The 16,117-nt window shown below is 39.3% G+C and overlaps 1 protein-coding gene across 1 annotated transcript in view; it reads right to left on the reverse strand.

The window, feature by feature from the left end:
• Positions 1–15,259, reverse strand: part of LOC126108404 (methylenetetrahydrofolate reductase) — a 98,216-nt gene extending 82,957 nt beyond the window's left edge. The window contains exons 1-2 of the mRNA XM_049913613.1: positions 15,112–15,259; positions 14,261–14,435 (exon numbers count right to left, since the gene is read on the reverse strand). Of these exons, the coding sequence (XP_049769570.1) occupies positions 14,261–14,435; positions 15,112–15,259 (323 nt within the window). The remainder of the gene's footprint in view (positions 1–14,260; positions 14,436–15,111) is intronic.
• Between the last annotated feature and the right edge of the window lie 858 nt (positions 15,260–16,117).

The following is a 16,117-nucleotide window of genomic DNA, read 5'->3' on the forward strand; positions in this document are numbered from 1 at the left end:
CCAAAATAACTTTTCAACCTGAGGTAGATGTCAGGCTATGTTACAGATAAGTATATTGCCATATTGAAGATTTCATATTCACGTTTGTTGGCTTCACCAACTCACAACCGTCAGTTGCCTAGCTCAGACTCAGTTCCTGTGGGTGCACACATGGCATCACATGCTACATCATTGTGGGGTGAAACTGACACCTGGTATCATTAAGTTCAGCTATTCCAATCTGTTGTCTACACTGGTTTTTCTCAAGAGGTCACTTCTTGTGCATTTTTGACTACTGTTAGAACGTAATAGGTTAATGAACTTTTGTGTCCAAAATTTGTCAGCAATGAAGGAACCCACACGAATATATTTCTTTTCATCACTTGTTTGTCTACCGACTTCATTACTTAGCATGTGCTCAGGAATTATTGTTGCTGTTTACCCTCGAACACAGTTAAATTCAAAAGCATTTTTGGAGACATAATGTTGTTTCTAAATTATTGTATAAGGGGATGTGTACAGTGTGTCAGATACTGCATGAATATCATGAACAGATGCACCAAGACATTCTGGCCATCTTGATCCCTGTGACAACACATCACTACAGTTGCTTTTCTCTCTGTTTTTTGGCAGTCTTATAAAGGAAACTGCATTTGTAACCTGATACTTTCCATCAAAAATCACATGCCATACCATTTGTTTGAGTTGCATTGATTTACAGCAAAAGGAAAAAATAGGTTATTCTTCTCTAACTATCAAGAACATGACAATGTTGCCTTTGTATTTGTAATTTCACTTCCAATTGTGTGACTAATAAGGTGGCTAAGCCAGTCTTAATGCACTAGATTCACATTCAAGAGGAGTGGCATCTATTCCCAGTCTGGCCATTCTGACTCGAGTTTTCCACGGTTTCCCCAAGTTGCTAATGTGAATGCTGGTACGGTTACATTTATTAGGCCACAGCCAATACTGTGCCCTATCCTCGCCTAATCGTACTCTACTTTGTTTGTGTTTTATTTATGTATATATTATTTCTGTAATATTTCTGACATGTCCAATACTGTTGTTCCAATTGCTCTAAGGACAAATAAACAAATTAAATTAAAGTGAATAAAATTCACAACCAACTCCATCATCTCTGCCTTTCCCATGAAGTCAATACCTTGATGTATTAGGATAATATTGTATATAATGTAATCACTTTAAGCACACTAGGCCAACTGCAAATTGAAGAAATATGAAGAAAAACACATAATTTAATAAGTATCAGTCATTACTTAAGACATAAAAACATTAAAATGATATCTTTTTATTGTCAGAAGAGAGTGTACAAAGGAATATTGGATGCTATAAATATTGCCACAACAAATAATAAATGTTTACCATTTTGTCATACACATTAATAGGTCAAAATCCTGACAGTTTATTACTTCACTCACTTTACAACATAAACTTAGTTGTTCAGGAATGAAGAGCATAGTGCAACAAAGCATTCAAATATGTGAGTTTGGAAATATCACAACAGGAATATTTCACATTCCCCTACAGCTACGATAATTCTCACTCTAAACATACCGTTCAGTGAACAGTATCCAATACCATTATCGCTAACATCTTCCATTTTAGTGATTCGATAAATAGGGCAGTACATTTCCTTAAATTCCAGACATCAAATTGCTCCAACAGGCACAAGGAAAGATTTAGAAAGGATTGTGAAAATTCTTGCCCGCATTCTTTGCAGCAGATCCAAGTTCTTCTTCAGTGCACAGAAAGTGATTGTATTTGGCCAACCACTCTGAAGGGCACGGAGTATCTGTTTTAATCTGTCCTGTTCAGAGATCCACAACAAGGTCAGTTACAAATATGACATTTGTCTCTCCAGATCTAGAGGCACCGTTGTGCGCTAAACCACCGGTCTCCACCAGGAGTGCTTGTATGCTTTTTGTTATAACACAAAACTGGTTTAGTTTCAGTAACAGACTGCTGCGAGCCCTCATTTCTGGGCAACACGTTTGGGGTTAGCAATTGCCGGTCGGTCGGTTTGGGGGAAGGGACCAAACAGTGAGGTCATCAGTCCCACGATCTAGGACGGCAGGAAGCAAGGGATGAACAACACAAACAGCAAAATCCAGTCGACACGCAAACAACGAGGAAAAAGGAATGTCAGGGCAGCAGGAAGAGGAAAGAAGAAACGGAGAGAGCAGGGGTGCCCCAGAAGCAGTACGTGCTGTGGGGCAACGGGACTACCACCTACCTGTCCCGACACCCACACACCGTTCCATTCCATTATCACGATAGAAAGGGGACGACACCGGGGAAGAAGACACGAGAAAAGGAGAAACAAAACAGAAGAACAGACCGGACAAAAATGTACAGAAAAGGCAGGGAGAACGTGGCCGGTGAGGATGCGAGGTCGAGGCCTCCGAACCGATGCCTATGCTAACTGAGGGACTAATTCCAGAGGAAGATTCGGAGACTTATACCGGAGAGTGTGAACAACTTTCGTGAAGAAAAGTGAGAACCGACATAACCACACAAGGAAGGTGGAGGGACATATTTAGTGTGAAGGGCCAAAAGGCGTGGACATCCAGCAAAATGTGGATCACTGTGAGTAGAGCCCCCACAAGTACAAAAAGGCAGGGGGGAGGGGGGGCGCAGCTCACTGCAGAGTAAAAAACCACGGGTCAACCTACTACGGCCAATACGAAGACAGCAAAGGATGGTAGATTTCTGCCAGGAGATGCAGAGGTAAGAACGCCACACGGCAGGAGTCTCCTCGATGATGCAAATTTTGTTAGATGTGGGGGGGACACAATTGAGCAAAAAGGGATTCGATGTAAAGCTGTAAAACTGCCCCCAGAGGGGTCGTGGGGAATGGGGGGGGGGGGGGGTAGGTGATCACTCCTCCCAGAAAGTTCATTGCCTGGGATACCTAAGTGGCTAGAAACCAAAGGAAGTCGACCGAGATGAGCAATAAGGCTGTGGACGGCACAGACCGCGGGGTGGCAGGAAAAATGGTGAGCGGTAGCCTGAAGCCCACTCGTCGAGTCCGTACGTAACAAAACTCGGGTAAGGGAAGAATCTTTAATAAAACAGAGGGTCTGTGGATGGCCGACAATTCCGCAGTAAACACTCCACACGTGGCAGGCGAGAGATGATGTTCCGTGCCGACAGAAGATGTGGAGGTGTTAGTAACTGTTAGATCATCTCCGAGCTTCACTCGTGATGTGAAATGGGTCCGTGCTTAAAAGTGATCCTGATCAAATGGGTCTTCAGTGGATAGCATGGGGTATTCCTTGATAAATTCAATATAATGATCCAAGTTTTCCTATGCTTTTATCAGAGTTAGGGTTAAAATTCTGATGCTACAACATCCTCTCCAATCTCCACAAGACCAGTATAGCTTGCTCCTGCAACAGTTTCTGAAATAAAATAAGGACAGCCTTACTGTTCAGAACATTAAGTGCAAAACCTCCTTCATCTTCTGCAGCTGTAGCACGAAGACCAAAACGAATCTCGATGACACTCTCGTGATACACTTCATTACCAATTTTTAAGGTCTCTGTAAAGCTTCTCGCACCTGTCGGTAAGATCATAAATTCTTGTATAGCCGACTTGTTATCGGCAAGGCTCCCACCGTTAATGACACTGGAAACTCACAGGATTATTGGAAATGATATAGGAAAGCTTTGGAATGAGACCTGCACGGATCACAAAGTTAAGTATGGCTGATTCTCCAAAGGCAAAAGAAGGATATTAATGAACACATTCGGATGCACAATCTAAGCAAAATTGAGTGGGGAAATTATTTTAAATTACAGTATAAGGACATAGCAAAGGTGGAAATTGGAACTAGTCAACAAAGCACAGAAGATGACAACCAAATAAGGAAATATGCACTGCAATAAAAAGACTTAAAAATAGAAAATCTCCATGGTCAGGTGGCACATATAATGATTTAATAAAATACAGGAGACAGGAATTATATCAACAACTTCATCCTTTTTTAATAGTTTAATAGTATCACAAAGGAAGGCAGGATACCAACAGAATGAAAACGAGATAACCAAGTATTCCATAATTACCAGGGAATTACATTGCTCAATACCACCTTAAAATAGTTAACATCCGTAATTAGACAGAATGCAGCATTATATAGAAATAGTAGAAGAACAGCAAGGATTCAGGAAAAACATGAGCACAACAGATGCTATTTTCACTTTAAGGCAGATTGTGGAGAAATCCATACAGTTTAATAACCCAGCCTACCTGGGCTTTGTTGACTTGGCAAAAGAGAGACAGGTAATAAAACACACGAAGGAATCACAAATGAAATTATACTACGTAAAGGAATTAGGCATGATAGCAAATAATGAAACTAATTTACAAACATTACTTAACCAATTTAATAGATATGTTAAATGTTACAGGATTCAAGTTAGTTTCTTACTTCTGTAGAGAAAATATGGAACCAAGGGGAGTTGCCACATTTGTCACATACTATTCTGATTTCAAGAATATTGATATTAATAAATTTTGCTCAGAGCAGCACTTAGAAGCTTGTACAACAGTAGTATTATTTCATAGTAAGTCCTTTACAGTAGTATGTGTATACAGGGCATCTTCAGAAAACTTTAACCTCGTCATTAGAAAATCTGGAAGCTCTGTTGTTCCATCTCACAGTAAAAAGCAAAGAAATAGTGGTTGGTAGTGATTCTAATGTGGCTTTATTGAAAATATCTGTCAGTGAACAATTATTTAATCAATAACACTGTCCTTCAAATGGATTCCTACTGTGAACTTTGCAACTAGGGTATCTAAATGCTCTGAGACTGCTATTGATAATATCTTTGTAGACAAATCTAGGGAAAACGGTCATATCACAAAACCAATCATAAATGAGCTCTATGATCATGACATGTTAAATGTTGAAACTTGTCATGAAAAAAATTCTATTAAATCTTAGTGCAGGAGGATAATAAATCAGTCAAAAATTGAGAATTTTAGGAGACTGTTCAAAGACATGAATTGGATAGATGTGTATCGTACTTCTGATTCATTAGCAAAGTTACTTCCTCTTTTGAAAACTGTTTTCTGCAAAAGGTAATTCAAACAAAACAGTAGTTTAAAAATAAATCATGCTTTACACAATGAACATAAAGATATCATGTGGTACAAAAGGAGACTGTATCTACTATCAACGAACAGCTCTGATGTTAGCACTGTAAAGCAGCACAAAAAATACTGCAAAATATTGGTGTTATCTAACTGGAAACAAAGTGTGTCTTCCAAAATACCTACACAGTAAGCAATCAGTCTTCATCTGACTGGGAATTAATTACATGTGGTGTTCCTCAAGGTTCCATCTTGGGTCCGTTGTTTTTTTCTTGTGCACATTAACGACCTCGAGTCTGTTACATTGTTAGATGCTAAATTTGTTTCGTTTGCAGATGACACAAACATTGTAATAAGTAGCAAGTCAAGTACAGATTTAGAAATGGCTGCTAATCAAATTTTCACTGACGTTCATAAATGGTTTAAAGCTAATTCACTGTCATTAAACTTTGAAAGGACCCACCATATGCCGTTCAGAACCTGTAAGCGATTTCCTTCCAGCATGTGTATAGCATATGAAGACATGCAGACAGAAGAGGTTGACAGTGTTACATTTACGGGATTACAACTCAATAATACATTCAGTTGGGAAGGGCATACCACAGGACTGCTGAAGCACCTAAATGAGTCTGTATTTGCAGTGAGAATGATGTCAGAGGTAGGAGATATAAATATGAAAAAACTTGCATACTTTCATTCTGTTATGTCATATAGGATCATATTTTTGGGGTAACTCATCAAACCAAGCAAAAGCTTTTAGTGTGCAAAAGCATGTCATAAGACTAATTTATGGTGTAAATTCAAGAACATCATGTAGAAACCCCCCCCCATGAACCATGGACCTTGCCGTTGGTGGGGAGGCTTGCGTGCCTCAGCGATACAGATAGCCGTACCGTAGGTACAACCACAACGGAGGGGTATCTGTTGAGAGGCCAGACAAACGTGTGGTTCCTGAAGAGGGGCAGCAGCCTTTTCAGTAGTTGCAAGGGCAACAGTCTGGATGATTGACTGATCTGGCCTTGTAACAATAACCAAAACGGCCTTGCTGTGCTGGTACTGCGAACGGCTGAAAGCAAGGGGAAACTACGGCCATAATTTTTCCCGAGGGCATGCAGCTTTACTGTATGATTAAATGATGATGGCGTCCTCTTGGGTAAAATATTCCGGAGGTAAAATAGTCCCCCATTCGGATCTCCAGGCGGGAACTACTCAAGGGGATGTCATTATCAGGAGAAAGAAAACTGGCGTTCTACGGATCGGAGCGTGGAATGTCAGATCCCTTAATCGGGCAGGTAGGTTAGAAAATTTAAAAAGGGAAATGGATAGGTTAAAGTTAGATATAGTGGGAATTAGTGAAGTTCGGTGGCAGGAGGAACAAGACTTCTGGTCAGGTGACTACAGGGTTATAAACACAAAGTCAAATAGGGGTAATGCAGGAGTAGGTTTAATAATGAATAGGAAAATAGGAATGCGGGTAAGCTACTACAAACAGCATAGTGAACGTATTATTGTGGCCAAGATAGATACGAAGCCCACACCTACTACAGTAGTACAAGTTTATATGCCAACTAGCTCTGCAGATGACGAAGAAATTGAAGAAATGTATGATGAAATAAAAGAAATTATTCAGATAGTGAAGGGAGACGAAAATTTAATAGTCATGGGTGACTGGAATTCGAGTGTAGGAAAAGGGAGAGAAGGAAACGTAGTAGGTGAATATGGATTGGGGGTAAGAAATGAAAGAGGAAGCCGCCTGGTAGAATTTTGCACAGAGCATAACTTAATCATAGCTAACACTTGGTTTAAGAATCATGATAGAAGGTTGTATACATGGAAGAACCCTGGAGATACTAAAAGGTATCAGATAGATTATATAATGGTAAGACAGAGATTTAGGAACCAGGTTTTAAATTGTAAGACATTTCCAGGGGCAGATGTGGACTCTGACCACAATCTATTGGTTATGACCTGTAGATTAAAACTGAAGAAACTGCAAAAAGGTGGGAATTTAAGGAGATGGGACCTGGATAAACTGAAAGAACCAGAGGTTGTACAGAGTTTCAGGGAGAGCGTAAGGGGGCAATTGACAGGAATGGGGGAAAGAAATACAGTAGAAGAAGAATGGGTAGATTTGAGGGATGAAGTAGTGAAGGCAACAGAGGATCAAGTAGGTAAAAAGACAAGGGCTAGTAGAAATCCTTGGGTAACAGAAGAAATATTGAATTTAATTGATGAAAGGAGAAAATATAAAAATGCAGTAAATGAAGCAGGCAAAAAGGAATACAAACGTCTCAAAAATGAGATCGACAGGAAGTGCAAAATGGCTACGCAGGGATGGCTAGAGGACAAATGTAAGGATGTAGAGGCTTATCTCACTAGGGGTAAGATAGATACTGCCTACAGGAAAATTAAAGAGACCTTTGGAGATAAGAGAACCACTTGCATGAACATCAAGAGCTCAGATGGAAACCCAGTTCTAAGCAAAGAAGGGAAAGCAGAAAGGTGGAAGGAGTATATAGAGGGTCTATACAAGGGCGATGTACTTGAGGACAATATTATCGAAATGGTAGAGGATGTAGATGAAGATGAAATGGGAGATACGATACTGCGTGAAGAGTTTGACAGAGCACTGAAAGACCTGAGCCAAAACAAGGCCCCCGGAGAAGACAACATTCCACTGGAACTACTGATGGCCTTGGGAGAGCCAGTCCTGACAAAACTCTACCATCTGGTGAGCAAAATGTATGAAACAGGCGAAATACCCTCAGACTTCAAGAAGAATATAATAATCCCAATCCCAAAGAAAGCAGGTGTTGACAGATGTGAAAATTACCGAACAATCAGTTTAATAAGCCACAGCTGCAAAATACTAACACGTATTCTTTACAGACGAATGGAAAAACTAGTAGAAGCCGACCTCGGGGAAGATCAGTTTGGATTCCGTAGAAGTGTTGGAACACGTGAGGCAATACTGACCTTACGACTTATCTTAGAAGAAAGATTAAGGAAAGGCAAACCTATGTTTCTAGCATTTGTAGACTTAGAGAAAGCTTTTGACAATGTTGACTGGAATACTCTCTTTCAAATTCTAAAGGTGGCAAGGGTAAAATACAGGGAGCGAAAGGCTATTTACAATTTGTACAGAAACCAGGTGGCAGTTATAAGAGTCGAGGGACATGAAAGGGAAGCAGTGGTTGGGAAGGGAGTAAGACAGGGTTGTAGCCTCTCCCCGATGTTATTCAATCTTTATATTGAGCAAGCAGTAAAGGATACAAAAGAAAAATTCGGAGTAGGTATTAAAATCCATGAAGAAGAAATAAAAACTTTGAGGTTCGCCGATGACATTGTAATTCTGTCAGAGACAGCAAAGGACTTGGAAGAGCAGTTGAACGGAATGGATGGTGTCTTGAAGGGAGGATATAAGATGAACATCAACAAAAGCAAAACGAGGGTAATGGAATGTAGTCGAATTAAGTCGGGTGATGTTGAGGGTATTAGATTAGGAAATGAGACACTTAAAGTAGTAAAGGAGTTTTGTTATTTGGGGAGCAAAATAACTGATGATGGTCGAAGTACAGAGGATATAAAATGTAGACTGGCAATGGCAAGGAAAGCGTTTCTGAAGAAGAGAAATTTGTTAACATTGAGTATATATTTAAGTGTCAGGAAGTCATTTCTGAAAGTATTTGTATGGAGTGTAGCCATGTATGGAAGTGAAACATGGACGATAACCAGTTTGGACAAGAAGAGAATAGAAGCTTTCGAAATGTGGTGCTACAGAAGAATGCTGAAGATTAGATGGGTAGATCACATAACTAATGAGGAAGTAAAGAATTGGATTGGGGAGAAGAGAAGTTTGTGGCACAACTTGACCAGAAGAAGGGATCGGCTGGTAGGACATGTTCTGAGACATCAAGGGATCACCAATTTAGTATTGGAGGGCAGCGTGGAGGGTAAAAATCGTAGGGGGAGACCAAGAGATGAATACACTAAGCAGATTCAGAAGGATGTAGGTTGCAGTAGGTACTGGGAGATGAAGAAGCTTGCACAGGATAGAGTAGCATGGAGAGCTGCATCAAACCAGTCTCAGGACTGAAGACAACAACAACAACAATGTAGAAACCAGTTCAAGGAACTTTGTATTCTAACCACTGCTTCTCAGTGTATTTATTCCTTATTGAAATTTATTGCAAGTAATATATCTCTATTTCCAACCAACAGCTCAATACACAGTATCAATATCAGGAACAAGAACAATCTACACAAAGACGTAAAATCACTTACCTTGGTCCAAAATGGGGTCCAATATTCAGGAACACTCATTTTCAATAAATTGCCAGTAACCATTAAAAACTTGGTCTAAACAGAGTCTTAAAGACTTTTTGGTAGGCAACTCCTCCTACTCTGCATATGACTATCTTAACAGGGACTGTTAGACCAGCTTCAGTAAAAACATCTGTTACATTCCAGTTTTGACTGCACTTGGTCACAACATTTAAATATTAGGTATTTTTATATGATAAATTTATTAAAATTGCATAACTACATTTCATTCTGACAGTGTATTAATTCTTTAAATATTACCAGTTCCATGTTACTATAGTGTATTCACCTATTTTGACAACCTTCTGACAAATGATTAGGGTAATGAGTATTATACTCAAATGTTTTACGTTTTTTCATTTTACATTTTCTGACTTGTTCCACGCCCACGAGAATCATTTCACTTTTGGGTCTATGGAACGAAAAATGACTCAACTCTAATCTAATAAAATAGTGAAGTAATGTAACACTGAAATATCATCTAAAAAAACAAGAGTACAGTAATATTAAAAGCACTTGTATGATGTAAACTAAAAGTAGCTGGCATGTCAATTAAACAAATGATGAGCTTTAATTATCTAGGTACAGTTATCACCAGCTGTAGAGACTTAGCCGTGGAAGTGAAAAATCAAGTGACAAAGGTAGCAATGGTAGCCAGATGCCTGCAAAATACTGTATGGAGAAACAAATTTATAACAACTGACAGGAAAATAAAAATACAGGATGATTACAATTAAAGTTAAACTTTCAGACCACTATAGAATAAACACCACCGGTCAGAATGACATCAAATTGCAACGGAATGTTATCGGAGAAGCGGGAAAACGTATGGCAGAAGAAAAATAAACAAAATGTAGCAATATATGGGGCTGTAAGCATCATAATTTAACAGTGGTCGACTACAAATGACAAATGAATCGTACAACAATGCCTAAGGTGTACGTCTGATGTTAAACAAACTGTACTACTGAGTGTGCACGGGTACACAGGTGTGATACTGTCGGTTACGTAAGCCCACACACCACGTCAAGGTCATATCATATCAGATAGCAAAAACCGCACAAAAAGCATCACTCACATCGGTTTTTAATTGTCCCGGTACCAAAAACCACATAAAAAACATCAATCACATCAGTTTTTAATTGTCCTGAGGCCGAAAAGTGCATAAAAAGAATCTGTCTCATTGGCTTTTAATTGTCATGACGCCAAACACCGCATAAAAAGCATCAATCAAAATCAAATCAGATTATTAATTTCCATGTGCCTTCGATACATCTGAACACGACATCTTTGAGACAGCCCTACAGCCAGAGGTCACACGGGTTAAGATCAGGTGATCGGGACAGCCAGGCTGTAGGGAAATGGCGGCTGATAATTCTAGTATTTCCAAAATGGCACTTCAGCAGGTGTTTAACTGGATTTGCAATGTGCAGAGATGCGCCATCTTACATACAAATGATCCCACCCACACATCGACACTGTAGGAGAGCTGGAATGAGGTGGTTGCGCAAAAGACACTCGTAGCACTTACCGGTGACGGGACTGGTAACAGGACTGGAAGCACCTGTGTCTTCGACAAAATATGGCCCTACGATAAATGGTGCTGTAAACCCACACCGCACAGTGACCTTTTCAGGATGAAGTGGTATCGGTCGATTACCGTGTGGATTTCTGTTGCCCATATTCGACAATTCTGTGTATTGACATATCCTGTCAGATGTAATTGGGCTTTTTCTGTCCACAAAATCTTCCACGGCCACTCACTGTCCACTTCCGTGTGAGCCAGAAATTCCAAAGCGAAGGTTTCTCTTGCCGGCAAGTCGACACGAAGCAACTCGTGCAAATGGGTAATTTTGAATGGATAGCAAAGAAGGATGTTTCGTAGGATTTTACACACCGTGCTCACGGGTACGTCCAGTGTTCGGGCAGTTCTCCGTGCACTACACGTTTGCACACCGCCACTCGTCTCCTCCTGCACTGCTGTGGCCACTGTTTCCACCGACATCGGATCAATTCGTTGCTTCCCTCTACCAGAATGCACACCAAAAGAACCCGTCTTTTCGAATCATTTTCTCCAGACCCACGACAGTATGCGGACCGACGCCTTTTTTCAAACCTTTCGGTATCCGGAACTTCTGCAGAGCGACGTGTGCACAGTCGTCATTCTTGTAATGCAGCTGCTTTACAAGCGGAGCACGATCCTGCATTGAGACAGTCACGGCAAACGTCGTGGACGCGAAAGGAAGAAAACCCGTGTACCCAGTGTATTTATACCAACTTCGTGGGTCGGGACAGGTGTTTTCATTTATGTATTCTGATGCATGTAGCGCCATCTATTGATCAATTTTCACACAATTTTTTTCTGCCATACGTTTTCCTCCTTCTCTGATAATATTCTGTTGCAATTTGACATCATTCTGTTATTTCTACAGCGTTTTGAAAGTTGAACGTTTATTATAATAGCCCTGTATATGAAACAATGATAGCCTACGTCCTTTTACAACACGTGCAGCAGAATTCAGAGCAGAAACGAAAAAGAAAAACAAAAGTTAACGGCAGTGGAAATGAAAATATTAACAGATTCAAGGAGCAACCATGTGGGACAAAAGAGCAAATGTGCTGAGAAGAAGAAAGCTAACTAGGTCTGCAGTGTGTCTGTACAGAGGAACAACCTCCTCAGCTGCTCCTGCTTTGCATACTGCAAGCAAGACACCCAGGATTGCATTAGCACCCAATTTATCATATTTATCTGTTCCATCTAACTTCAGTAAAAATTTATTGATTTCCTTCTGCTGGGTGGCTTCAAAATTCTGTTTTGATAGCTCTGACCATTTGATTTAATTGATGTTATCAACATCTTTCTTTACACTTCTGTGCTAGCCCCTGATGGGACAATACCATAGAAAAGAAGTTCCTGGCCTGTCACAGAGTTTATCTCAAGAGTTCGCTTTTCTCTTGAGTTAAAGATCTAGTACACATGGCAGGTCTTTAGAGACATCGAGAAAGAAAAAGTCCATTGAAAACTTATAGCATAGCACTTTTTTTAAGTATCTTAAAGCAGCAACTTGAAGTTCATTAAAATTAGGGAATAATTAATGTTTTTCTGAGTGTCTTCAAACTAGCTGTGATGGAATGGGGCAAGCTATAAAAAATGAAATTGCACATTAAATTTTTAAATTACTAATTATTTGCATGTGACATTATTTTTCTAGGTATTTCTTACTTATAACACATCCTTGTACTGAATATACGGATTAGTATGGTATTTTTTAATAAGATAAACTTTTATGTTTTCTGGTGATGGAATGGGACAATAAAACTTACATTTTTTGATTGTATTAAAAGGTATGTGTGCATTATACCACTACAATTAAATTTTACGTACCATATTAGTAATAGATATACTAATAAAAGAAAAATTAACCACAACATATCTTAGGAAACTTGCCTTCTCAAACTGTTTTTCAAAAGTTTCCTTCCATTTTTGGATCTACATTTACAAAGCAATTACTGTTTTCCCATGCAGGGACTACATTTTATACAGTGTATGCACCTTTGAACTCTACTGCCATGCACTCACCTACAATGCTCGACGATTTTAATTTTTTTTGGCGAGTTTGTTTTCACTTCTGGTGGAATGACCATACTGGCAACTAAGTGTAAGAATTCCACAGCACTGAAGAGACTTCTGCAATGTGTTTTGTTATTGACTTTACATGGCATTCTCACTGCACACTTCTGTAGCATACTTTTTCCACCTTAGTTGTATTTCCCAAAAGGCCATGTTATAGGAAAATACTGAGTGAAAGTATTCAGGTCAATATAATGAGAGATTTCTAAGTGCAAAGCAGCCATAACTGCAGGTGCCATCTCAATTCAGTGTACTTCTGCATGCTCAATAATTTTAAGCCTCACCCAGGGTCTACCAAATGATCTCTACCTCTGGTACTTGTTGCTTCTCCCATCATGCTTCCAGTGTGGCCAGACAGCAGTAACATTGTGTGTGTGTGGGGGGGGGGGGGGGGTGTAATTTAGAAGAGGTCTGTCATGCCTGTCTGTGAATCAACATCTCCTGTATATGGTGAGTACCAATTTATCCTTTGCATAATACTGTCATTATCCCAGCCTGGATTTTCCATTGTTTGATTCTCATACCTGTAAGTCATATTTATTCATTTGGAATTGCATAATGTCGCTGAAACTATATGGAGTTGATCTATGATAAGACTGTTCAATTTTTTTCCTGGCTGTCTCCGATATGGAAGTGTTTGGTCCTTTATCTGTAAACATCCCTCAAGAGGATTTGCCCAGTTACTACATTCAATTATGAGGGAAAACTGTCCTCATATGGCTGTCTAAAAACATGGTATTTATATACAGGCAATGACTATTTGTTCAGTTTCACAAAAGTTCAAGTTGTTCATATTTGTGACACTGCATATACCACCATATTATCATGTCATGTATTTTGTCACTACTGATGCTATGTTGATTTACAACAAAAGGATAAAAACACAGAAATCTTGTATAATTAACAATAATGTTGCGTGACATTTTTTAGCCACAAATTAAAAATTATTTGCATTTGCTATTCCTCGAAAACAACACAATCATGCAATTTACATTCATGCACACAATCTGAATTGCTGTATAGGCTTAAGGTAATTATGCATAAAATTATGATGGTATAAAACTACTCAAAAAAAATAGACGTTTAAATGATCTCTGTAGTATCATTATTTAAGTAACAGGCATTTAATTTTGTTGCTGTATGAAGTTACCCACATTGCAAGGAAATCTTGTCAAGAAGTAATTACTGCTAGGAACAAACTATTGAAAGTACCTCTTCACTAAGTGTTGGAAATCCTTTTCGGATTTCGCTGGCGATATTTCAAACGAATATGACGGTTTCTTTTGTTCTGGAATTCGTTTTATCTTCTCTTCGAAACTCTGCTGTTCACCTTCATTTCTGATGAGTGGCGTTTGATGGCTCGAGAGCTCCGGTTTACGATCACCGTCTGCCAAATTTGTAGCATTCGTTAATTCACAATTCGACAGCAGCAGTTCTCTCATTTTCTTATATCCTTTCCAACATAAAACTGCCGGAAATGTTACGTAAGAACAAATCAAGCGAAGAAAAAAAACTGTTTGCTGCGGGCAAAAATTGGACCTTATCGGTAGAAATTTGTAGAACACCAATTATATAAATGGTGAAAAGACATCGTTCGTAAACATAAGCAATATCGGCATTGCACCAACCTCATAAAACTGTGAAGGTTATGGGCTTTCGATATGCAACTATTAAGATGTTGAAAATAAATAAGGCGCCAATCGGAGTCTCGTGTGCTCAGACACATTTTCTTTTAGTCATAAATGGGGATTTCAGTTAAAATGTTCTCATTAGTTTAGGTTACTCAAAACACGTGGAATTATATTGAAGTGATTTAATTCCCAATGAAATGAGACCAGTCTCTAAGTAATTAATATATTCTACGATTCACATATTTATATATGGTCTATACTATAACTGTGAAAAGACGGTTTTCGAGAGTCATGCATGTACTATAAAAGTTAATATTGAATACTGCATATTGCCATTATGGTTTTCTCATTGGAAAAAGAGAATGACATTCGATGTACTTGTACATTTTGAACAAAAAAAATCATAAATTCCAATGACATAGTTCAAACCACCCGCTATCTCTTCTTGCACCCTTGGAATTGGATTAATGGGATTTGTAACAATTGACAATATACAGTAGGGTAGCCAACCTTGGAATGCAACACCCTTCGAGATAGACCTCAACAGGCAACATAAACTCACACACATACCACTTACCATCACACCGGGCGATCAACTGCCCTCTGGAAACAGTCTACTGGCCCACTGCCACGTCAGCTAGCTTGACAAAAAAGGTATAGAATTCATTACCTATTTGAAAGGCCTCTACAGACGAGTGATTCAGACATGGCATCCAGAGCGCCCGACGTAGCTCTCAATTTTGCCAGTATGCTCTCGGTTTCTTTCGAGCAATGACGGGGTATATCTCCAATTCCATAAAAAATGGAGCAATTTTGCCACTGCACTGGTAACATTGTTATATGCCTCTTATCAGGAAAAAGAAATACGTGGAAAAAACGATTACTTACCGACAACAGTTTAGTTATATGACTAACGAACAGGAATGGTGGCGGTATTCGTTATCATCTGAGGATGTACACCGACAGTTCATTAAATTGTTACGTTTGGTGCCTCTACTGACCACGAAATAGAAAAGTATCATGAGACAAGCATTTCCTGCTGAAAAACGACTGGTCTCCGCTTAACGTCTACATCTACATCCATACTCTGCAACATACTATGAAGTGCGTGACAAAAGATACTTCCATCTGTGCCAATTGTTAGGGCTTCTTACCATTTCATTCACAAATGGAGTGCGGAAAGAATGTCTGTTTCAATGCCTCTGTACGCGCTGTAATTAATCTGATCTTATCCTCAACATCCCCACAAGAGCAATCTTAAAGTGTTGTAGTACATTCCTAGAGTCGCCATTTAAAGCCAGTTCTGAGGATAGTTTCCGTCTGTGTCTGCCAGCTAAATTTCTTCAGCATCGCTGTGACACACTCCCACGGATCAAACTAATTGATGACCACTTTACAACCCTTCTCTGCAAACGTTCAGCATCCGCTACTAGTCCGA

Source organism: Schistocerca cancellata, chromosome 11 (assembly GCF_023864275.1).
Source record: "Schistocerca cancellata isolate TAMUIC-IGC-003103 chromosome 11, iqSchCanc2.1, whole genome shotgun sequence".
NCBI lineage: Eukaryota > Metazoa > Arthropoda > Insecta > Orthoptera > Acrididae > Schistocerca > Schistocerca cancellata.